General features: G+C 40.8%; 1 protein-coding gene across 3 annotated transcripts in view; it reads left to right on the top strand.

Moving 5' to 3' along the window:
- PCSK5 (proprotein convertase subtilisin/kexin type 5) overlaps window positions 1-26,204 on the top strand; it is a 748,165-nt gene that overhangs the window by 475,762 nt on the left and 246,199 nt on the right. Inside the window, exons 20-21 of one of the 3 annotated variants that reach the window (XM_069763172.1) lie at window positions 1,307-1,422; window positions 10,876-11,430. In XM_069763172.1, coding sequence (XP_069619273.1) covers window positions 1,307-1,422; window positions 10,876-10,991 — 232 coding nt within the window. In that variant the 3' untranslated portion in view covers window positions 10,992-11,430. Of the gene's footprint in view, window positions 1-1,306; window positions 1,423-10,875; window positions 11,431-26,204 lie in introns of those variants that run through there. The other 2 variants (XM_069763182.1, XM_069763164.1) reach the window with 2 other exon arrangements.

The raw sequence follows: 26,204 nt of genomic DNA, 5'->3' as shown, positions 1-26,204 counted from the left end.
TTCTCATTCCAAATGGGATTAATGGAGATGCAATACGTGTTATTAGAATGGAATCATTCTTGGCAAGGTGTAAAAAGTGTCAACACATTCAGCTTCTGACTCAAAGATATACTATCTGCTCCATCAGAGGTCCTCAATACTAACCTGAAGCCGAAAAGTCCTAATCTGCCGCCTTCTGTGTCAGTCACTGGCCGCTATCGCCAGCATACCAATGAAGAAATGTAATTGTATACCTAGTTACTGAATATCAGATGATTTATCTGTCAACAAAATAATTCGAAAAAATTCCTTCCAATTTTAGAAATTCATTATTGTGTTCACATCCTCAGTACCCGAGTCCTTCATATAATATACCAATTTATTTTAAAACTAGCTGGAAATTATATGAATACTAAATTAATGCCAATGCATTCTAAAAATGGCTTATATTGCTGTACAGGGATGTAAGTGCAGTACTCTAGATATTTTCACCCTTTAGATCTATACCATTCTGTAAGCACCCAACTGTATGAAAATAGAAAATATGGCTGCTTTATTTTCCAGAAACAGTGCCACTCTTGTCCATATGCTGTGTTTGGTATTGCAGCGTAGCCGCATTGATTTAAATGGATATTCCCATCTTCAAGATCCTATCCCAATTTGTAGTAGGTGTAATAATAATATTAGCAAATACCTTCAATTAGAAATGCAGTATAGTTCTTCTGATTTGCTATGTCTCTTTCCTCATGTGCAGGCATTGCAAGACCTTAGGTATCCATGGTTATGACCACTAGCAGCTAGCTAGCTATCACTATATCAGTGGTTGTAACCATGGATACCTAAGATCCTGCAATGCCTGCGCATGAGGAAAGAGATATAGCGACACAGAAAAACTATACTAAATTTCTCATTGGCGGTATTTGCTAATATTATTACTACACATACTGCATATTGTGATAGGACCTTAGAGATGAGAATTCCTTTTTAAACAGGGCTGAGCTGCTGCACCTGTATGAGTCCAGTGGGCGGTCCTACTCTGTGACTGACAGCTATCTCTGCATGCACAGTCAGTCAGTTGCTGAAAAGGACCGCCCACGGGACTCATAAGCATTCAAACACCAGAGATTTCAATGAATGGCATGGACGTTTTACTGAAACTTTTCCCACAAAAGTGTATAGCAATCTACATAGCTGTTTCTATTATATGCTGCCTGCATCAACATGACAGGTTCCCTTTAAGTATTATTTTCCGGCGCCAACTTGTCATATACAGGCACTTTTAATAACGGCTGTAGATTACATGGAACATGTTACTGATGTATTACAGATGTGACGGCAGCTGTTTATCATGTTCTGGGCCCGGAGACAGGAACTGTACTAGTTGTCCGGATGGCTATCTACTAGAAGGCAGCACCTGTTTGGTGGGAACGGTCTGTAAAGATGGTGAGTCCATGCGTCAGTGTGATATATACATTCAGTCTTTTATATAGTATGGAGGTAAGAACATGTGAAGGTTATTGGCTTAACCTGTTGTAAAAAAAAAAAAGCAATATTTTGTAGAGAAGTGTGTTTCCATTAGCTATTCCGGTTGTGGCGCCGTATTATGATAAGCACTTTGATAACGGGCTGAATGCATGTCTAACGGGAGGATGAATGAAGGATTGCTCAGACGTGGATTGTAGTCTGCGGTGTCTATTTATTTATCTGTGAATACCCAACCTTTATAAACACTGTGCCCTTCAGATAAATTGCAGTGTCCGACATCAATTTATTTTTACAGCCACTCATGCCAGCCTTATGAAGAACCTCAATGTTAATGTAGGTTGAGCACATAGCACTGGGGACTTGACGCAGTGAATGTTTTCATTACAAGCAGCAGGTTTTTGTTTTGTATAGACAAGCACCGAGCACCGAACAGGCAGAGGTTCAGTAAACCTTAATGTTTTACAATGCCAAACACATTAGGGCCGATACACACCCAGCAATGTCATAGACTCGACCACAGAAGCCGCCGAGCTCATACTATAGAGCACATATCAGAAATAAGATGAGCGGTGTCACGCTTGTGTGAAATGTACATGACCCATTTGTCAACAGGCATGCAGAACTGCCATGTATGCTATCCAGGATTGGCGCCTCACGGGTTAATGCCATAGACTACACTACTTTATGGTAATACTGAAAGCGATGACTTCATCTTCTCCATGTACTGCTCGCTGTGCTGTCTCCATGATGACATACGCTAAGCAGAGTATAGGCTTTCCACACTCACATCTGGTCCTATCTGCAACAGAGGAGAATATAATGAAGCAGCTCTAACTAGATCGTTGACTGATATCCAGCGATAAAGCATAACCAATTACTTTATTGTGTTTTGATGAAAAACCTATTAAGGTAAAATGTCTTTGCTAAATCATTACCCTTCTATGTGTCCTGATAGTTTTTCAAGAATTAGACAAATAAATAGATGCCGTCTGGCAGTCCACCGCCATTAGGGAAACCCACAAATAGTGCATGATTGGTAACTTATGGCCGGAATCGGGAATGCACGGCAAATGCAACTATATTACGATCTACAAGTGAGACTGAATGTCTGCCTCACTTTCTAAATTAAAATTAAGGAAATTACCAGCTCTTACGTGGGCATATACATTTTTCCTGGCCTTGTAAAGACAAGGGTACTTGATCCCATATACTATACAATTGACATGAAGGTTAATGAATGGCCGATTCCACTTTGGGTAACTAAGGTTTAATGAGGTCTCTCATTAAGGCAGCTTCATTCAAAAGCCCTATCAGGGCATTTAGATGTGTAATAGGTGGGTCTGCCGCTTGAGACCCCCTTTTAATTTTGGAGAGGATAATCACTCACAATAAATATATTTTGCTCTGATAGACGCTGAGCCATTCATGTTTTACATGGTCAGCTATTATGGGAAAAGGTTCAGACAAGTAATGGCTATTTTAGGTCAAGTGAGAATGTAGTTCTTAACCTTTGCATGAAAACCCTTTCATTGCCTGGTCCTGATGAGCTTCAGTTACCACCATGTGTGGTTGAGAATGCCAGAGCAACTATCTATGTCAACTGTTCATCTCTGTTGCTACAAAGCTTACCCAATGGCTGATGGGGCTTACTAATGGCCGTTGCTAAAGGGCTAACCTATGGCTGTTACTTTGGGGCTTACCAATGTCTGTTTCTATAGACTTTACTAACCACTGTTGCTTTCAAGCTTATCAATGGCTGTTTCTATGGACTGTGCCAAATACTGTTAGTTTGAAGCTTACCAAATGGCTGTTGCTATGGGACTTATTAATGGCTGTTGCTATGAACCTTACCAACTACTTTTGCTTTGACGCTTGCTAACATCTGTATGGGGAAGCTGTATTATTCACATTTCCTGTGAACAGAGCTTTCTTATGGGTTTCCCCCTGCTTTCAGATTGGGTAACAGAAGCCTTATGACATATTTCCTTTAAAAGACAAATTGTCACAGAAAGGACACTGTAGCTTGTCATAGAAATGACACTGTAACTTGTCACAGAAAGTACAGTGTAGCGTGTCACAGAAAGGACACTGTTTCTTGTCGCAGTAAGGACACTGTAGCGTGTCACAGAAAGGACACTATAGCATGTTATAGAAATGATACAATAGCTTGTCACAGAAAGGACACTGTTTCTTGCCACAGAAAGGACTCGGTAGCATGTCACAGAAATGACACTGTTGCTTGTCACAGAAAGGACACTATAGCATGTCACAGAAATGACACAGTAGCTTATCACAGAAAGGACACTGTAGCGTGTCACAAAGGACACTGTAGTGTTTCACAGAAAGGACACTGTAGCATGTCACAGAAAAGACACTGTAACTTGTCACAGAAAGGACACTGTAGGTTGTGATATAAAGGACACTCTAGCTTGTCACAGAAAGGACACTCTAGTGTGTCACAGAAAGAATACTGTAGTGTGTCACAGAACGGACACTGTAGCGTGTCACAGAAAGGACACTGTAACTTGTCATAGAAAGGACACTGTAGCTTGTCATAGAAAGGACACTGTAGCTTGTCATAGAAAGGACACTGTAGCTTGTCATAGAAAGGACACTGTAGCTTGTCATAGAAAGGACACTCTAGCGTGTCACAGAAAGGATACTGTAGTGTGTCACAGAACGGACACTGTAGTTTGTCACAGATAGGACACTGTAGCTTGTCACAGAAAGGTCACTAGCTTGCCACAGAAAGGAAACTCACAGAAATTACACTGTAGCACATCGCAGAAAGGATAATATAGATTGTCGCAGAAAGGACACTGTAGCGCATCACAGAAAGGACCCTGTAGCTTGTCACAGAAAGGACACTGTAGCGCATCACAGAAAGGACCCTGTAGCTTGTCACAGAAAGGACACTGTAGCGTATCACAGAAAGGAAACTGTAGCATGTCACAGAAAGGACACTGTAGCATATCACAGAAAGGACACTGTAGTTTGTCACAGAAAGGAAACTGTAGCGTGTCACAGAAAGGTCACTGTAGCGTGTCACAGAAAGGACACTGTAGCGCTTCACAGAAAGGACACTGTAGTGTGTCACAGAAAGGACACTAGTGTGTCACAGAAAGGACACTGTACTGCTTCACAGAAAGGACACTGTAGTGTGTCACAGAAAGGACACTATAGCGTGTCACAGAAAGGACACTGTAGCGTGTCACAGAAAGGACACTATAGCGCTTCACAGAAAGGACACTGTAGTGTGTCACAGAAAGGACACTAATGCGTCACAGAAAGGACACTGTAATGCTTCACAGAAAGGACACTGTAGTGTGTCACAGAAAGGACACTATAGCGTGTCACAGAAAGGACACTGTACTGCTTCACAGAAAGGACACTGTAGTGTGTCACAGAAAGAACACTGTACTGCTTCACAGAAAGGACACTGTACTGCTTCACAGAAAGAACACTGTACTGCTTCACAGAAAGGACACTGTACCGCTTCACAGAAAGGACACAGTAGTGTGTCACAGAAAGGACACTGTACCGCTTCACAGAAAGGACACTGTAGCGTGTCACAGAAAGGATACTATAGCGCTTCACAGAAAGGACACTGTAGCGTGTCACAGAAAGGACACTAGCTTGTCATGATTCTGTTGAGTTTCTGCTAGTGATATATTCCTTTGGAGGGCTGTACGTGAAGTGTTGTTCTGACGATATTATGAAGTCAGAGGCCACTACATAATGTTTTCTCGAGCTCTGGCCAGATATGTTGACCAAGGTTATGTGTGTCTGTCTTCCGTGCGTGTGGTGCAGAAAGCAATATTCATGTGCTTGGAGATTAATGCTTGCGCTTGACTCACATCAATATCTTTTTATTCTTATCTTCAGAAATACTTCTTGATTGTTTGGTTTAGATGTTTTTTCCCAGCGAGCAATCATTTCACATCTCTAGTTCACATTTGATTTTCTTTCCTTTTTATCCCAATGACAGAATTTCCTTGAAATGTTTTCAGTCTATTGACAGCTAGAGGAGAAAGACATCTCACAGCATAAACCTCTTCACACCAGCCTTATTTATAGAGTGTAAAAGTCACATTTGTCTTTCTTGATAGTGTTAGATGTAATTGTCAGAGTCATTTATGTAGATGCTCGAATTTTCCTAGACACAGTTTAAAGACTTTCATTCTTGTAATTCCCACTTGTGGCGCTTGATGAGACCAAGGCAGACAGCAGGTGTACAGGGAAGAACGATTATATTTTTCTGCAGTTATGTTAACCCCTTCATGGGGCATGTTCTGTTTTTTTTCATTTTTGATTTTTCCTCCCCTCCTTTCAAAAGCCATACATTTCCCCCAGGACTGCAGCGAAGCGGTGCAGGCGCACATGTGCGAGATCTGAGAGGCAGAGAAGGAGGTGATATGATACAAGGGCGGGCCAGACGGGTGAAAGAGGCGTGTTTTTCTGGGCACAGCGCCGCTCTCTCTCTTTTTTCCATACCCTGGGCATCCTGGATGCCTGCAGTTTTCTTCATTTACACCTTCCTGGTGAGGCGCCCCCTTACCTCGTCATCGGGACCGCTTCCCCCGCCATATGTGGCGACCACAGATGGCTTTGCACCCACCTTATAAGATGACACCCGGCGTAAAAGACAACCCCCAACTTTTGAGAAGATTTTATATTTTAACTGACAAAGTTGGGGGTCATCTTATACTCCCAGTCGTCTTATATGCCGGAAAATTCAGAAGATACTATGTTTTGATCATCTCTTAACTGCAATGTTGTGTCAGCTAAAAACGTAAATCTGGAATTTCTATTTTTTTTTCTCATTACGCCATATACCAATCAGATAAATGTACTTCATATTTTGATAAATAGGACTTTTATGAATGCAGAGATACCAAATATGTGGGGGGGGGTTCATTTGTTTTATTTGTATTGGGGGTGATTTGAACTTTCGTTTTTTTTTTCTATGTTTTTAAAAACATATAAGTTTTCACTGTATTTAATAGTCTCCTTAGAGGACTTGAAGCTTCTTTCGTTTGATCGCTTGTACTATAAAAAAAAAAAAGCATTCACCGAACATGAATTAGACCAAAAAGGAAAAGGATGACAGGGAATATTTAAATATATTACTTTTATTATTGTATAGCAACAGCCAGAGATCAGTAAAATATAAAGATAAAATTACTATGTATATGTATAAACTATATCAAAGAATATTTTTCTTACGTGCACATAAAAGACATATAAGTACAGTATATAGTGCTACAGGCAGGTCAAAATATATATAAATATGTGAGCTGGATGGGCACGTGGCATGATGCACCCCCTTCTGGCGCGTTTTAAATTCCTTTGTCAGAGATTGGCAGTGGCATTTAACAGGTTAGCAGCCATGGGTGGAGCTCGGCTCTACGCATGGTAGTTAAAGGCACATGATGGTGAATTAAATCAACCACCATCTGCCAGGAAAGATGCGGGCTCATCGTGTGAGCTTGCATCAAACATATGAATTAAATGTATGCCATGAAAAGGTTAAAAACTGAGAAGTATTCAGCATACATGAGATAATAACCTTTGGATGCAAACACAAAAATATCCACTTAATGACAGCAAGCAGAGATCTTAAATATAGTAATAGAAAATGACAAGGGTATTAGAAAGCTACTATACATCACTTTTGATTGTACAGTGATTAAAGTGGTTGTCTGGTTCATATAAGCAACATCTCCAATCAGTACGCTGATCAGAAAGGGGCACCTCTTTAATTTGTAGGACACCTGGCACTAAGGCCCAGAATCATTAAAGCGATTACGCCAGAATTCTGCCTTGAATTACTTTGAAAAGTTATTACTTTGCAACATTTTTGTGCAATACTGAGTATTGAACAAGAGGAGTTGACTGGATATGTATTTTTGGAAAAAGATTCAGTATATGCTGAATTCTATTAACTGAAATTCCTGTTAATTCTGGGCTTAGGAGTCCAGTGGGTTGTCTTATTCAATAATTGACAGTCTTCTCTGTGAATGTGCATACACAGATAGCTGTCAATCATCAGTAGCGCTGCTCTTTATAGTCTTAAGCGCGAAATCAGAAAGGATTTAAATGAGTAAGTTACTATTTCTACTATTTTCTAATATTCAAATATTTTCCCACAAAAAATACATATAAATCTGCTCAGATTATTTTGCGGTTAAAGGATTTGTCCAGGCTTGGGACAAAAGTCTGCAGTCACTTTATGTGATGATGTGTGGGTTGCACGCAGTCATGATTCCGCTTTGTTCCCAGCAACTGGACCGTTAATGGCTACATGTATGTGATTGGCATACTTGTGCCGGGTTCTCTCTATAGAAAAGAATTTAAATAAGCCAGATGAGACTAGTCGGCACGTGTCCCCAAGTATGCAAATCACTCACATACATTCACATGAACACCCTTTCACCGGAAATACTGGGGAGTAGTGACAGCATACGCTGTTACGATTTGGCAGTCTCCAGTCACATAGAGCAACTTCAGACTTCTGTCCCAACACAAAAACCTAAAGAGATGAACTGGAATATAAGTTGGTGTCCATGCAGTGTGTAGGTGCATGTTTACACTGGCCACTAAACAGACAAATCCCAAGATAAAAACAAAATAAGCAAATGCCCTTCAGTAAATAAATAAACAGTAATAGTGCATGAAAATAATATACATTACTTAGTTGACAAATTTTTGATTAAAAAAAATAAAAGCCATCCCACCATGTCAAGGTGACCCTATTTTGAACGGTCCTAACCTCTAGTATTAAAACCTTACCATATGTCAAGTGATGTAATGTGAATAAGGGCCGAGAAGGACTGAGACTCGGCTAATGGACACCCAGTCGTAGGGAACTATATGAATGTAATGTCCAGCTCAGAGAAAAGGGAAGTCAAACCCTTATTTGCACAGAGCACAAAAAGCAGATTTCTGTCCTAAGCCTGGACAATCCCTTTATGTATGGGACATGTACATTTTCAGCATGACAAATTCCTTTAAAAAGCTGCTGTCTGCTCTGGCCAAAAGATTAGGATTTAGAAGGATTAAAAACAAACACCCTTTCCCAAGTCAAATGAAATGTATAAAATGTGTTTAAAATAGACAGCCACTTTGGGATTCTGCGGAAAATCAGCTCTTCCAGGTATTTAGAAGTTAGGATCTCAAGTTTAGATCCGCAAGGCGATCCACATATACCGGTAACTAGTTTTATTACTGAATGTAATTCACTGCTGCCCCCTCACCACTACCAAAGCTACCACCTCACCAACACCGGAGCTCCTGCAACCCTCAACCTATTGTCTCCATCCCTACCATCCTCTAGAATGAAAGCCCGCAAAGGCAGGGTCCTCGCCCCTCTGTATCAGTCTGTAATTGTTAGTTTGCTTACTGTAAGCGATATCTGTAATTTGTATGTAACCTATTCTCATGTACAGCACCATGGATTCAATGGTGCTATATAAATAATAATAATAATAATGTTGCAGTGTGAGTAATAGTACAGGTAAGCGCCTACATCCCTCTTAGCAGTTCAGATTGCATGTGGGCCTCAAAGGCTAAATTCCCATTATTTGTTAGTGACATTTGCAGATGATTTAAATAATAAAGGAATATGTTACATAAAAATATTTGCTTGTTTACCTATGGCTATCAATCATGATGCATGTCAAGAATATCCATGATTTTCCAATTATATATAATTTTCTTGTTTTTAGCAATTTTCTTGATAATAGCAATTTTCATGTTGACTATCTCTTACTGTACCTTCCAGGTAAACTCAAATTGGGATGACACTTTAAAGAGGACCTTTCAACAATTAGAACATATAATACTGGTCACATCATGGAATAGTGGCTGCATGGCTGAATAACATGTCGTTTTTATTTTTTCATTTCCAATGCGGAGATATGCGATGTAAAGTTGTGATTATAATTTATTATAAGTCCAACTGGGCTCTACCAGAAATTCTTTTCTTGGGGGCATGTACTTTGTCTCTTGCTTCATATTGACCAATCATAAGAAGGAGGCATCTTGCAGGAGGAAAAAAGAACACAACCCAGAAGGTCAGAAGAATATGCTTCCTCCTGCAAGATGTAATGACCAACAGCCCTGCTCTCAGCCCTTATCTCTTCAGCTACTGTGTAGTATAAAGGAGAGCTGAGTCTGGTTACAGACATTTCTAGATTCTATCTCAAGGAAAACAGTGTTCGGGGAGGGAGAAAATAGCAGAGCTGAGTATGATTACCAACAATTCCCTGATCTCAATCTCAAGACAATATCAGTGAGGGGGAAGAGGAAGAGCTGCGAGACAGAGCTCTAATTGCAGGCTGTTTGTAATGACACTCAGCTCTACTATATTCTCCTACACCACAATGACTACCTTGAGTGGAGATCTGGCAATATTTGTCATCACACTCAACTGTAATATATGCTACATATTAGCTGCAGAGATTAAGTCTGGGAAGAAGACATGTTCTTTTTTCCTACATGACACCTCTTGCTTATGATAGGACAGCTTCATACTGGGGACAAAGTACACATCCCCAGAGAAGAACCAGCATAAAAGCATAAATTATAGTATAAATGTCTCCACAATGGAGATGAAAAATTAAAAACATAAAAGCTACATTTTATTCGGCAATGCAGCCACTATTCCATGTTGTGGGCAGTTTAACATGCTCATACTAGTAAAAGGAAGGTAGAGACGTGTGCACTACTTATGAATGGTGCCCAGGTAGGTTCCCACACCATGTGAAACTCAGAAAGAAAGAACCTGGCACTCAACTTAAAGCTCGTGAGAATAGTTTTAATCGTAGTACCAAAACGTTTCGGTCCTATGTCAGGACCTTCATCAGTTATATACTAGTCGTGAGTTTATTAGAGATAAATAAATAAACTCACGACTAGTACGTAACTGATGAAGGTCCTGACATAGGACCGAAACGTTTTGGTACTACGATTAAAACTATTCTCACGAGCATTAAGTTGAGTGCCAGGTTCTTTCTTTCCAAACTAGTAAAAGGTCCTCTTTAAATGCATTTTGTATAAACATTGTTTCCTGCCACCTGATTCCTTCTCTATGATTTTATTGAATATGACATTCTTTGCTATATTTATCATAATTTCTTGATGTTAAATTCTAATTTTCTACTGTTTTTTCTATTTTTCTCTCTTTTATCAATGGATGTCAATCACTCACTATCCACGGACCCTATATTCCTACCTGTTGAAACCGTGTTGAATGAAATTTTAACTCTGATGGACCAAATTGCCATGTTTTCCTGCTGCTGAATGGTTTCTCCCATCCAATCTTCCTGTTCTTACCAATCAAACCTTCCTCCATGTCCGTCTTGAAAATCTTGACATTTCTGCTCCTTCCTACTGTCAACCTCGGGAAAGCAACGGAAGAAGCGTGGGCTGAGGGTGGCTTCTGTATGCTAGTTAAAAAGAACAATCTGTGCATAAGGAAAGTACTTCAGCAACTCTGCTGCAGAACATGTACACTCAAGGTGTGATTGAACTGCTGCAGAAGCTTCCACTTATTAGACTTCTAGATTTTTCATATAATAAAAAAGCCACTTATTTCTCTCACTCTCTATTGCCCTCACCCCCCTTTTGGTGGGGGGGATCGGTGAACTGTTTTGTTGGAACTTCAAAGAAACAAACAAACTACAACAGACCTACCTTCTATCACCGGGTGTTTACTTTCAAGCACCTGGATCCACAGTCAGTATTGTGTGACCAAAGCATTGATGCCAAAATAAAGAGTCAGCTAATGATGTGATGTCAGCTTCAAGGTATTGCTTTTTCTTGTTTATTGTTTGGCCTCCCCAAGGCAGGATGGGCTACAATGCGTTTTAACTCATTTAGTATTGAGATGACCTGCCATTTAATGAAGGGATACAGTGATTTATGTCTTGTTTTTCTGTGAAATATAAAAAATATTTATCCACATTTTTATTTCATTTGTTCATTTGTTTTCTGTTGATAAATTCGCTTGGATATCGCTTTTTGAAGAACAAACCTGATGACACTATGACACCAGGGCATATTTACTATAAGTGGTGTTTATGTGTTGTACACTTGTAGAGATCTGCAAGAAAAAATTCTCAGGGTTTATCGAGATGTAAAACATTCATGTATTCAGCCAATGGATCAAAAGAAATAACAATGAAAATAAGAACTCAAGGCTTGATCGTGAAGGACACTTAGGGAACCTTCAACGTAAATTAAATGAAGCTCCGGTGTCAAGGGCAGCACTTGTATAGGTTCTCAGATTTTCATACCTGATCATGTTTCAGACAGAGATATATAAAAGCCAGATTAGACCTTATGTGCTTGAAATACCAAGCACTTGTCATACTGTGTACAATTTATAAAGGTCAGAATTGCTTCAAATACCTAACATTGATCATAATTATATTAATATTATGAATTAGCTTGTTTGAAACCATAAAAACTATTGTAAGTTATTATGAAAGAAAAAAGGCTAAGAGTCTTGCATATTATTTTTAGCAATATTTATTTCAGAGAATATATATATATATCCGCATTCAAATTACTGTTGTAATAAAAAAAATCAGATCATTTAGTTATTGTAAAAGTTCTATCTGACTGTAAAATATATATATTGTTTTTTTATTTTATTTTTTAAAAATCTGCTTATTGCTTACACAAGACAAAGGTGGTACAACATATTTCAAGATTTATATGTACCGTACGTCTTCTCGTAAACTCACTACTTTTATGTTAGTTTTACTGATTTGATACATAAATAAACACATTTCAGAAAGGATGCAATTATATAATTCAATGCAAATGTCAGACGTGTTTGTATCCCGCCACTCAATTTATACTGTCTGTAGAATTATATAGTTGTTGGTAGGCTTAGGCAATGGTCACTCAATATTTTGAGTATAATCTAACCTCTTTTGCTCATCTTTTAGGATACATGGGGGGCTTATCTACAGCATTACAGAATGCTGTATATAAGCCCCTGATGCTGGTTGGCTTAGCTCACCTTCGATTTTGGGGGTGACAGGTTCCCTTTAATGCTTATGTTCATCTTTGAGTACACTATAAATACAAAATAATTAATTTATATGAAAAGTAAGCAACTTTGTGAAAAAAATTGCTTTCACCAACACTTCTGCAAACTACAGAGCTGTAATCTCCCAGGATTCTTATCTGGTCACTTCCTCCCAGGTTAATATTAATTTTATAGTATGCCCTGTCGTAATCTGATGTACACATTATATGGGATGTGTCTTGTAACAGACTCGTCAGCTATTTCCAGTGACATATAGCAGAATTGTGAATGCATCTCCGAGCTAATAGTACAAGCAAAGTGAAGGTATGCATTAACTTTTTAAGTTTTAACTATTTATGTTTTCATCCTGGTTAAGGAGATCCATTTATACATTTTCAAGAGGATTCACAATTGTTTTCTGTAGGAAAGTTCATGGCCTGGTCATAGAACCATAGAATGGTAGAGTTGGAAGGGACCTCCAGGGTCATCGTGTCCAACCCCCTGCTCAATGCAGGATTCACTAAATCATCTCTGACAGATACCGTATCTGTCCAGCCTCTGTTTGAAGACTTCCATTGAAGGAAAACTCACCACCTCTCGTGGCAGCCTGTTCCACTCATTGATCACTCATTGTTTAGTCTGGTCTAATATTGGTTCCTTTTTGGGGGACTGCACCTGAATGTTCCTGTTGGTGAAGCCATCATAGCGGTTTCTCCAGTCCTTTTGCATTTGCTGTGCTGGTCCTACCCAGAATCTAACTACCGTACATATGGTGCAACATAGGTCTGTGTGTTTTGTGAACAGATCCATTTTATCAGCAGAGCGACACTAGTTACTAGTAAATTTATGAAGACGATGCACAGTCATTACTCCAGAACAGCCCAGTAGAAAATGTGGAAAAAATGCCTGGATGCTGGATGCTATAGAAACAAAAAAAAAGAGTAAAAACAATGTATTTTCTTTTTTTTATATGTTCCATCTTTGCTGATTGCTTCTTTCACTGTACATACAGTAGTGTTTATTATTATTATTGTTATTAATTATATCTGTTTTTAAATTGTTGCCCTTGAACTTTAGAAAAATCTTTTTCTTAATGATATGGGATGTGTTCAAGACTGAAATGTAAAACATTTGCAGAGCCTGAACTTGCTTACTGATGCATTATACTGATTATTTGGGTGATTACAAAGATATGAGTTGTCAACATGAATATTTCCACACAGTGCATTGTGCGCTGTCTTTTGTTAGACACATTCAATGTCTTAAAGGCAATCTGTCAGCAGGATTTCACCCCCTAAACTGTTTATATGCCTATGTAACTCTTTCAAAGACAAATCCAGCAATACCTTTACATTATCAGTCAATTCCTCCATTACTGAGAAATTAGCGTTTGAAATGATAAGCAAATGAGGCTGACAAACTTTTTGTAGATCTGAAGCCTCTGTCACTCCAGCTCTATTCCTCACACAGCACCACCTCCTCATGCTTAACTGACAGCCTTTATAATGAGTGACTTTAGGCAAAGGAGCAGTCAAGTCAAGCAGGAAGAGGCAGTGCTGGGAGGAGAATAGAGCTGGAGTGACAGAGGCTTCAAATCTATAGGTAGTCCTTCTGCCTCATTTGCATATCAATTAAAACACGTTTTTGTCAGTAATGGAGGTACAGACTGGCCATGTAAACATATTGCTGGACTTGTCTTTGCAAGAGCTACGTGCATATATAAATAGTTTGGGGTGTGAATTCCTGCTAACAAGTTTTCTTCAGGACACAATGCTAGTATATTTCTATAGCATATGATTGTAACCCAGAAATACTTGGTACACTAAATAATCTGAATACACGGCTGTGCCTTACCTCTTTATGATGGTTTGGATGAAGACGTTCAACAATATTTGGTCCTATATTGTGCAAAAGATATCAGCAAACATAAAAATAGGTCATTTTTTTAGACTGAATCTAAGGACATATTTCAAAGAGGTGAGGTCATGTAGCAAAAAACTTAAATGTCTCCCATTGTGGTGCCCAGTTTTGTGCCCTGGGACAGAAGGGTCTGTTGTTGGCCCCCCATTCATTCACTCGCGTGGCTCCGATATTTTTTTCACCCATTTGTGTATAGCACCTAAAGAAGGGAGTCATGCTTAAAGCGAACTTGTCACCAGAAATTACACTGTTTACCTGCAGATATAGGGTGAAACTGCAGGTTAACAGCGTTATCATGCTGTCCAGCGGCTGACTGTCAGTCAGGGTCGGGGGCACGGTTAGAGATTAATGACTGAACCAGCGCCGGCACTGCCCCATGACTGAATACCGAGAATGGCCAGGAGAATAAAGAGCATTTTCTCCCCGCTGCGTGCAGGCGCCAGACAGCATCATAACTCTGCAGAATAACCCCATATCTGCAGGTTAACAGCGTTATTTCTGGTGACAGGTTCCCTTTAAGGGATGTGATGAAGCAGGTCTGAGGTGCTTCTCATAAAGGACCCCATAGCATTTGTGTGGGTTGTCTATATGGCACACATGCCCTTTGCGGACAAATACGTCTCATTGAAGACCTGTATTAGTCTTTTTCTAACATTTTTTACTTTTTACCTATATTTGTGTAATATATTTTTTCCACATTTTGGTTATGATTGGACTTGGATATCCGTTATTTTATCTGTACATTAATCTTTCTGTTTCCATATAGTACTCAACTAGATTTTATACAATGTAGATAGACTAATGTAATAGCTCAGCAACAGATGTCACTTTAATAGACATCCATAAGAGCTATGATAGAGTTACGTAGTGTAAAAAGTATGTTGCACATTCTGCTTTCTGGCATCTTTCCCCTTTGGTATTGGATAAATAACTGTTAAGCGGAAAGTGGCATAAATAATGTATTAGATGTGAGGGAAGAACATGTGGCACACATCTGCTACAAAATACTTTTTTTTTCCATGGTGTTATCTACAATACTATGTAACCTTCTGTGCTGTACAGTGTGAACAATGTGTTTGAAACCTACTGTTATATTACAGAAGGAATAGTCAGCTCAAAAAATGATAAACGTTTTGCGTTGTTGGTGTCACATTTGGGCCATGATCATAGCCAGTGCCATTGCTATAGTGGAAGCAGTGATACAATTTGTCATTTTGACCCTACTCAACGAGAACTCAAGAAAATGAATTATACAAACAAATAATGGATTTTAATATGATATATAATTCCTATTCAATACATTGTAATAACATGCAATAAGAAAGGAAAAGCTGTAACCAGTTAGATCTTAGATATATATACGTTTAACATTGAGGACCATGAGCTTCAGGTTATGCCTGAACCCATAGCAGTCAGACAGTTTATAAGAGGTCCACAATTTACAACTTACATGGAATAGTTAACCCCTTTACCCCCAAGGGTGGTTTGCACATTATGGACCGGGCCAATTTTTACAATTCTGACCACTGTCCCTTTATGAGGTTATAACTCTGGAACGCTTCAACGGATCCTGGTGATTCTGACATTGTTTTCTCGTGACATATCGTACTTCATGATAGTGGTAAAATTTCTTTGATATTACCTGCGTTTATTTGTGAAAAAAATGGAAATTTGGCGAAAATTTTGAAAATTTCGCAATTTTCCAACTTTGAATTTTTATGCAATTAAATCACAGAGATATGTCACATAAAATACTTAATAAGTAACATTTCCCACATGTCTACTTTACATCAGCACAACTTTGGAACCAAAATTTTTTTTTTGTTAGGGAGTTATAAGGGTTAAAAGTTGACCAGCAATTTCTCATTTTTACAACACCATTTTATTTTAGGAACCACATCTCATTTGAAGTCATTTTGAGGGGTCTATATGATAGAAAATACCCAAGTGTGACACCATTCTAAAAACTGCACCCCTCAAGGTTCTCAAAACCACATTCAAGAAGTTTATTAACCCTTCAGGTGCTTCACACGAATTTTTGGAATGTTTAAATAAAAATTAACATTTTACTTTTTTTCACAAAGAATTTAATTCAGCTCCAATTTGTTTTATTTTACCAAGGGTTACAGGAGAAAATGGACCCCAAACGTTGTTGTACAATTTGTCCTGAGTACGTCAATACCCCGTATGTGGGGGTTAACCACAGTTTGGGCGCATGGCAGAGCTCGGAAGGGAAGGAGCGCCATTTGACTTTTCAACGCAAAATTGACTGGAATTGAGATGGGACGCCATGTTGCGTTTGGAGAGCCACTGATGTGCCTAAACATTGAAACCCCCCACAAGTGACACCATTTTGGAAAGTAGACCCCCTAAGGAACTTATCTAGAGGTGTGGTGAGCACTTTGACCCACCAAGTGCTTCACAGAAGTTTATAATGCAGAACCGTAAAAATAAAAATTCATTTTTTTTCACAAAAATTATCTTTTCGCCCCCAATTTTTTATTTTCCCAATGGTAAGAGAAGAAATTGGACCACAAAAGTTGTTGCACAATTTGTCCTGAGTACTCTGATATAGGGTTGAGCGAAACGGGTCGTTCATTTTCAAAAGTCGCCGACTTTTGGCAAAGTCGGGTTTCATGAAACCCGATCCGACCCCTGTGCGGGGTCGGCCATGCGGTATGCGACTTTCGTGCCAAAGTCGCGTTTCAATGACGCGAAAAGCGCCATTTCTCAGCCAATGAAGGTAAACGCAGAGTGTGGGCAGCGTGATGACATAGGTCCTGGTCCCCACCATCTTAGAGAAGGGCATTGCAGTGATTGGCTTGCTGTCTGCGGCGTCACAGGGGCTATAAAGGGGCGTTCCCGCCGACCGCCATCTTACTGCTGCTGATCTGAGCTTAGGGAGAGGTTGCTGCCGCTTCGTCAGAAGCAGGGATAGCGTTAGGCAGGGTCCATTAACCACCAAACCGCTTGTGCTGTAGCGATTTGCACTGTCCAACACCACCTTCGGTGTGCAGGGACAGTGGAAGCTACATTTTTTTTTTCCTCAGCGCTGTAGCTCATTGGGCTGCCCTAGAAGGCTCCCTGATAGCTGCATTGCTGTGTGTATGCTGCTGTGCAAACCAACTGCTTTTTTCAAAGCACAAATCCTCTTGTTCCTTCCTTTCTGCACAGCTATCTTGTTTGTTTGTCCATACTTTTTATTTAATTTGTGCATCAGTCCACTCCTTATTGCTGCCTGCCATACCTGGCTGAGATTACTGCAGGGAGATAGTAATTGAGGGACAGTTCCTTTTTTTTTTTTTTTTTTGTGGGAGATTAAGATTGGCATTTCTGCTAGAGTGCCATCCCTGTCTGTGCCATCTCTCACTCAGTGGGCCATAGAAAGCCTATTTATTTTTTTGCTTGATTTGGGTTCTAAAATCTACCTGAAAAAATCACTACATCAATCAGTGGGAGAAAAATATTGGCCTCAGGGCTTGTGTGCCACTCCTGACTCCTGTGTGTGCCATCTATCAGTCAGTGGGCCATAGAAAGCCTATTTATTTTTTTGCTTGATTTGGGTTCCAAAATCTACCTGAAAAAATCACTACATCAATCAGTGGGAGAAAAATATTGGCCTCAGGGCTTGTGGGCCACTCCTGACTCCTGTGTGCATCATCACTCACTCAGTGGGCCATAGAAAGCCTATTTTTTTTTTTTTGCTTTATTTGGGTTCTAAATTCTACCAGAAAAAATCAATAAATCAATCAGTGGGAGATTAATATTGGCCTTTGGGCTTGTGTGCCAGTCCTAAGCGTGCCATCTCTCTCACAAATAGTGGGCCATAGAAAGCCTATTTATTTTTTTTTATTTTTTTTATAAATTCTCCCTGAAAAAAAAAAGGGACATTAATATTGGCCTTTGGGCTTGTGTGCCAGTCCTAAGCGTGCCATCTCTCTCTCTCAGATAGTGGGCCATAGAAAGCCTATTTATTATTTTTTTTATTGGGTTTATAAATTTTCCCTGAAAAAAAAAAAGTGGGAGATTAATATTGGCCTCTGGGATTGTGTGCCAGTCCTGAGCGTGCCATCTCTCTCACAAATAGTGGGCCATAGAAAGCCTATTTATTTTTTTGGTTGATTTGGGTTCTAAATTCTACCTGAAAAAATCAATAAATCAATCAGTGGGAGATAAATATTGGCCTCTGGGCTTGTGTGCCACTCCTGACTCCTGTGTGCGTCATCTCTCACTCAGTGGGCCATAGAAAGCCTATTTTTTGTTTTATTTGTTTTCTAAATTCTCCCTGAAGAAATCATTTTATTTTATTTGGTTTCTAAATTCTTCCTGAAAAAATCATTTTATTCTATTATTTTTTTTTTGTAAAGTCTCCCTGAAAAAAAAAATAAAAATCAGTGGGAGATTAATATTGCCCTTTCTGCTTGTGTGCCAGTCTTGACTCCTGGGTGTGCCATCTCTCTCTCTCTCTCCAATTGTGGGCTATAGAAAGCCTATTATTTTTTTTGCTTGATTTGGGTTCCAAAATCTACCTGAAAAAATCACTAAATCAATCAGTGGGAGATAAATATTGGCCTCTGGGCTTGTGTGCCACTCCTGACTCCTGTGTGCGTCATCTCTCACTCAGTGGGCCATAGAAAGCCTATTTTTTGTTTTATTTGTTTTCTAAATTCTCCCTGAAGAAATCATTTTATTTTATTTGGTTTCTAAATTCTTCCTGAAAAAATCATTTTATTCTATTATTTTTTTTTTCTAAAGTCTCCCTGAAAAAAAAAAATCAGTGGGAGATTGATATTGCCCTTTCTGCTTGTGTGCCAGTCTTGACTCCTGGGTGTGCCATCTCTCTCTCTCTCTCCAATTGTGGGCCATAGAAAGCCTATTATTTTTTTTGCTTGATTTGGGTTCCAAAATCTACCTGAAAAAATCACTAAATCAATCAGTGGGAGATAAATATTGGCCTCTGGGCTTGTGTGCCACTCCTGACTCCTGTGTGCGTCATCTCTCACTCAGTGGGCCATAGAAAGCCTATTTTTTGTTTTATTTGTTTTCTAAATTCTCCCTGAAGAAATCATTTTATTTTATTTGGTTTCTAAATTCTTCCTGAAAAAATCATTTTATTCTATTATTTTTTTTTTCTAAAGTCTCCCTGAAAAAAAAAAAAAAAATCAGTGGGAGATTAATATTGCCCTTTCTGCTTGTGTGCCAGTCTTGACTCCTGGGTGTGCCATCTCTCTCTCTCTCTCCAATTGTGGGCCATAGAAAGCCTATTATTTTTTTTGCTTGATTTGGGTTCCAAAATCTACCTGAAAAAATCACTAAATCAATCAGTGGGAGATAAATATTGGCCTCTGGGCTTGTGTGCCACTCCTGACTCCTGTGTGCGTCATCTCTCACTCAGTGGGCCATAGAAAGCCTATTTTTTGTTTTATTTGTTTTCTAAATTCTCCCTGAAGAAATCATTTTATTTTATTTGGTTTCTAAATTCTTCCTGAAAAAATCATTTTATTCTATTATTTTTTTTTTCTAAAGTCTCCCTGAAAAAAAAAAAAAAAATCAGTGGGAGATTAATATTGCCCTTTCTGCTTGTGTGCCAGTCTTGACTCCTGGGTGTGCCATCTCTCTCTCTCTCTCCAATTGTGGGCCATAGAAAGCCTATTATTTTTTTTGCTTGATTTGGGTTCCAAAATCTACCTGAAAAAATCACTAAATCAATGAGTGGGAGATAAATATTGGCCTCTGGGCTTGTGTGCCACTCCTGACTCCTGTGTGCGTCATCTCTCACTCAGTGGGCCATAGAAAGCCTATTTTTTGTTTTATTTGTTTTCTAAATGCTCCCTGAAGAAATCATTTTATTTTATTTGGTTTCTAAATTCTTCTTGAAAAAATCATTTTATTCTATTATTTTTTTTTCTAAAGTCTCCCTGAAAAACAAAAAAAAAATCAGTGGGAGATTAATATTGCCCTTTCTGCTTGTGTGCCAGTCTTGACTCCTGGGTGTGCCATCTCTCTCTCTCTCTCCAATTGTGGGCCATAGAAAGCCTATTATTTTTTTTGCTTGATTTGGGTTCCAAAATCTACCTGAAAAAATCACTAAATCAATCAGTGGGAGATAAATATTGGCCTCTGGGCTTGTGTGCCACTCCTGACTCCTGTGTGCGTCATCTCTCACTCAGTGGGCCATAGAAAGCCTATTTTTTGTTTTATTTGTTTTCTAAATTCTCCCTGAAGAAATCATTTTATGTTATTTGGTTTCTAAATTCTTCCTGAAAAAAATCATTTTATTTTATTTTGTTTCTATAGTCTCCCTGAAAAAAAAAAATAAAATAAAAAAAAACAGTGGGAGATTAATATTTACATTTGTGCTTCAGTGACAGTCCTGCGTGTGTGGCATCTCTCTCATTTGGTGCCACCAAAAACAGAGTGTGTAACATTGTGCCTGATTTTCGTTGTGGTCTCACCCACCTGTAAAGGGGTAGCTAAATCATACTGAAGTTATAGCTCACCGTGTAAGTTGTGTGACAGCAACAAATACCGTTAGTTTGGTTACGTTTTTAAAACAATGAGGAAGTCTGGTGGAAGAGGTCGTGGCCGGGGGCGTTCATTGTCAGCTGGTAATGAGGGTAGTGGTAGTCGTGGGAAAAAAAATATTGCACCTAAGTCTGGAGCTGTGGAGCCAGGTTCGTCGTCTGTCTACACAAGGCCTCGAACGCTCCCTTTTCTGGGAGTAGGAAAACCGCTTTTAAAGCCGGAGCAGCAAGAGCAAGTTTTGGCTTATCTTGCTGACTCAGCCTCTAGCTCTTTTGCCTCCTCTCGTGAAACTGGTAAATGTAAAAGCAGCGCGTCGTTAGTGGATGTTCACGGTCAGGGACAAGTCGCTTCCTTGTCCTCTTCAGCAAAAACAACAACAGAGAAGAATGCAGCAGGCGACACAACGGGTTACTCCATGGAGCTCTTTACACATACCGTCCCTGGCTTAGAAAGTGAAGCAGTTAACAGTCCATGCCCATTACAAGTTGAATCTGACATGGAGTGCACTGATGCACAGCCACAGCCAGACTACTATGCTGGTCCTTTGACTCAGACCACAACATTGCCCTCGCAGGGTAATGATCAAGAATCAGACCCTGATGAGACTATGTTGCCCCATCACGAACGCTATACCACCGACCGACACGGTGACACTGACGAAGTTGCACACGAGCTACAAGAAGAGGTAATAGATGACCCAGTTCTTGACCCCGATTGGCAGCCATTGGGGGAACAGGGTACAGGCAGCAGCAGTTCTGAAGCGGAGGAGGAGGGGCCGCAGCAGGCATCAACATCGCAACAGGTTCCATCTGCCGGGCCCGTATCTTGCCCAAAACGCGTGGCAAAGCCAAAACCTGTTGGAGGACAGCGTGGCCATCCGGTTAAAGCTCAGTCTGCAATGCCTGAAAAGGTATCCGATGCTAGAAAGAGTGCAGTCTGGCATTTTTTTAAACAACATCCAATTGATCAGCGCAAAGTCATCTTTCAAAAATGTTCAACTACCTTAAGCAGAGGGCAGAATCTGAAAAGTCTCAATACAAGTTGCATGCATAGACATTTAACCACCATGCATTTGCAAGCTTGGACTAACTACCAAACGTCCCTTAAGGTTGTAGCACCCTCGGCCAATGAAGCTAGTCATCAACGCAATATCCCTTCCGGCAGTGTAGGGCCACCATTTTCCGCACCACCTGCAGTATCTGTGCAGGTTTCTTTGCCAGGCCAAAGCAGTCAGGGTCAGGGAATCACCAGTTTCGTAGTAGGAAACACTGCATCTAGGACACCGGCGGCAACAATACCATCTCCCACCGTCTCTCAGTCTGCCATGTCCACCGGCACCCCCGCTAGTTCCACGATCTCCAGCTCTCCAGTCCAGCTCACCCTACATGAGACTATGGTTAGAAAAAGGAAGTACTTAGCCTTGCATCCGCGTACACAGGGTTTGAACGCCCACATAGCTAGACTAATCTCGTTAGAGATGATGCCCTACCGGTTAGTTGAAAGCGAAGCTTTCAAAGCCCTGATGGACTACGCTGTACCAAGCTACGAGCTACCCAGTCGACACTTTTTTTCCAGAAAAGCCATCCCAGCCCTCCACCAGCATGTTAAAGAGCGCATCGTCCATGCACTCAGGCAATCTGTGAGCACAAAGGTGCACCTGACAACAGATGCATGGACCAGTAGGCATGGCCAGGGACATTACGTGTCCATCACGGCACACTGGGTGAATGTTGTGGATGCAGGGTCCACAGGGGACAGCAATTTTGGGACAGTTCTGCCTAGCCCACGGTCTAGGAAACAGTTGGCTGTAGCCGTTCGCACCCCCTCCTCCTCCTCCTCGTCCTCCTGCAGAAGCGAGAGCTCGTCCACAGACCGCAGTCGCACAACCACTCCATCCGCAGCTGCCACTGTTGCACACCAGGTCTCCCATTATGGGGCAGCTACTGGCAAACGTCAGCAGGCTGTATTGGCTATGAAGTGTTTGGGCGACAACAGACACACCGCGGAAGTTCTGTCCGAGTTCTTGCAGAAAGAAACGCAGTCGTGGCTGGGCACTGTAGATCTTGAGGCAGGCAAGGTAGTGAGTGATAACGGAAGGAATTTCATGGCTGCCATCTCCCTTTCCCAACTGAAACACATTCCTTGCCTGGCTCACACCTTAAACCTGGTGGTGCAGTGTTTCCTGAAAAGTTATCCGGGGTTATCCGACCTGCTCCTCAAAGTGCGTGGACTTTGCTCACATATCCACCGTTCGCCCATACACTCCAGCCGTATGCAGACCTATCAGCGTTCTTTGAACCTTCCCCAGCATCGCCTAATCATAGACGTTGCAACAAGGTGGAACTCAACACTGCACATGCTTCAGAGACTGTGCGAACAGAGGCGGGCTGTTATGCTTTTGTGGGAGGATACACATACACGGGCAGGCAGTAGGATGGCAGACATGGAGTTTTCAGGTGTGCAGTGGTCGAAGATTCAAGACATGTGTCAAGTCCTTCAGTGTTTTGAGGAATGCACACGGCTGGTTAGTGCAGACAACGCCATAATAAGCATGAGCATCCCCCTAATGCGTCTGCTGATGCAAAGTTTGACGCACATAAAGGATCAGGTGTCTGCAGCTGAGGAAGAGGAAAGCCTTGATGACAGTCAGCCATTATCTGACCAGGGCAGTGTACAGGACGAGGTAGCGGGCGAAGAGGAGAAGGAGGACGAGGAGGATGATGGGGATGATTATATTTTTAATGAGGAAGCTTTTCCGGGGCCACTGGAAATTGTTGGCGCGGCAAGGCCGGGTTCTGGTTTTTGGAGGGACACAAGTGACATGGATTTGCCTGAAACTGCCCCTCAACCAAGCACAACCGCAGATTTGAGAACTGGAACTTTGGCCCACATGGCGGATTATGCCTTACGTATCCTCAAAAGGGACACACGCATTACTAAAATGATGAAAAACCAGGGATTCAAGCTTCAGGAGGCTAATTTGCATATTCCAGGTGCCTTCTGGGAGAAGCGAAGTCTCCCTAAGCCTTACGGCGCGCGAATTTTTGCCTGTAGGACATTATTGCAAGAGAGCTTGGCTGAGTAGATTACACAAGAAGGAAAACACACAGCAAGTCAGCAGGATCTAGGAGCAACATGGCAGATGTGACAACCTACATGGTGAGCTGCAGCATGTGCTACATGTTCACAGATCGACCAGAAGAAGAATCCAATTTCACCTGTCAGAAGTGTAGACTAGTGGCCCTTTTAGAAGAAAAGGTGCGGGGTCTGGAAGAAAGATTAGCAACTTTGAAACTCATCAAAGAGAATGAAGACTTTCTAGACAGAACAGAAGCATCTCTACTGGTCACAGAAGGTGCAAAAAGTGTCAGAGAACCTCCAAAAGCAGATGAGTGGAAGCATGTGACCAAAAGAAGCAAGAAGACCATGGAGAAATCACCAACCACACAACTGAAGAACCGATATCAAATCTTTGTAGAGGATGAAGATGGCACACCTAAGAATGAAGCAATACCAGCAAGCAAAAAAGAAAAGGGCACACAGCAACAAGTGACAGCAAAAAGTACAGCCAAGAAGCAACGAAGAGTGGTGGTGGTGGGAGACTCACTACTGAGAGGCACAGAAGCAGCCATCTGCAGACCGGACATAACTGCAAGAGAAGTATGCTGCCTTCCAGGTGCGATGATCAAGGATGTGACCGATAGGATACCAAAGCTCTTCAGCTCCAAGGACGTCCACCCATTTCTTCTGATACATGTTGGCACCAATGACACGGCAAGGAAGGACCTACCGACAATCTGCAAGGACTTTGAAGAGTTGGGGAAGAAAGTAAAGGAACTGGATGCACAGGTAGTTTTTTCTTCTATCCTTCCAGTAGACGGGCATGGCACCAGGAGATGGAACAGGATCCTTGATGCAAACAACTGGCTAAGACGATGGTGCAGACAACAAGGATTTGGATTCCTGGACCACGGTGTGAATTACTGGTATGATGGACTCCTCGCCAGAGACGGACTACACCTCAACAAACCTGGGAAACACACATTCGCCAGAAGACTCGCTACACTCATCAGGAGGGCGTTAAACTAGAAGAAGAGGGGACGGGAAGAAAAACATTAGACTCGAACAAAGACGACCCAGGAAAACATACTCAGAAGGGAGGTAAGAACATTTCTAAAACAATCCACAGTGAGGAGATTGGAACAAAACAAAATCCTCTAAACTGCATGCTCGCAAATGCCAGAAGCCTGACAAACAAGATGGAAGAACTAGAAGCAGAAATATCTACAGGTAACTTTGACATAGTGGGAATAACCGAGACATGGTTAGATGAAAGCTATGACTGGGCAGTTAACTTACAGGGTTACAGTCTGTTTAGAAAGGATCGTAAAAATCGGAGAGGAGGAGGGGTTTGTCTCTATGTAAAGTCTCGTCTAAAGTCCACTTTAAGGGAGGATATTAGCGAAGGGAATGAAGATGTCGAGTCCATATGGGTTGAAATTCATGGAGGGAAAAATGGTAACAAAATTCTCATTGGGGTCTGTTACAAACCCCCAAATATAACAGAAAGCATGGAAAGTCTACTTCTAAAGCAGATAGATGAAGCTGCAACCCATAATGAGGTCCTGGTTATGGGGGACTTTAACTACCCGGATATTAACTGGGAAACAGAAACCTGTGAAACCCATAAAGGCAACAGGTTTCTGCTAATAACCAAGAAAAATTATCTTTCACAATTGGTGCAGAATCCAACCAGAGGAGCAGCACTTTTAGACCTAATACTATCTAATAGACCTGACAGAATAACAAATCTGCAGGTGGTTGGGCATTTAGGAAATAGCGACCACAATATTGTACAGTTTCACCTGTCTTTCACTAGGGGGACTTGTCAGGGAGTCACAAAAACACTGAACTTTAGGAAGGCAAAGTTTGACCAGCTTAGAGATGCCCTTAATCTGGTAGACTGGGACAATATCCTCAGAAATGAGAATACAGATAATAAATGGGAAATGTTTAAGAACATCCTAAATAGGCAGTGTAAGCGGTTTATACCTTGTGGGAATAAAAGGACTAGAAATAGGAAAAACCCAATGTGGCTAAACAAAGAAGTAAGACAGGCAATTAACAGTAAAAAGAAAGCATTTGCACTACTAAAGCAGGATGGCACCATTGAAGCTCTAAAAAACTATAGGGAGAAAAATACTTTATCTAAAAAACTAATTAAAGCTGCCAAAAAGGAAACAGAGAAGCACAT

The sequence above is a fragment of the Ranitomeya imitator genome, chromosome 1, assembly GCF_032444005.1.
Source record: "Ranitomeya imitator isolate aRanImi1 chromosome 1, aRanImi1.pri, whole genome shotgun sequence".
NCBI classification, from domain to species: domain Eukaryota; kingdom Metazoa; phylum Chordata; class Amphibia; order Anura; family Dendrobatidae; genus Ranitomeya; species Ranitomeya imitator.
The sequence above is the reverse complement of the archived record's forward strand: the minus strand, read 5'-3'. Positions and strand labels throughout refer to the sequence as shown.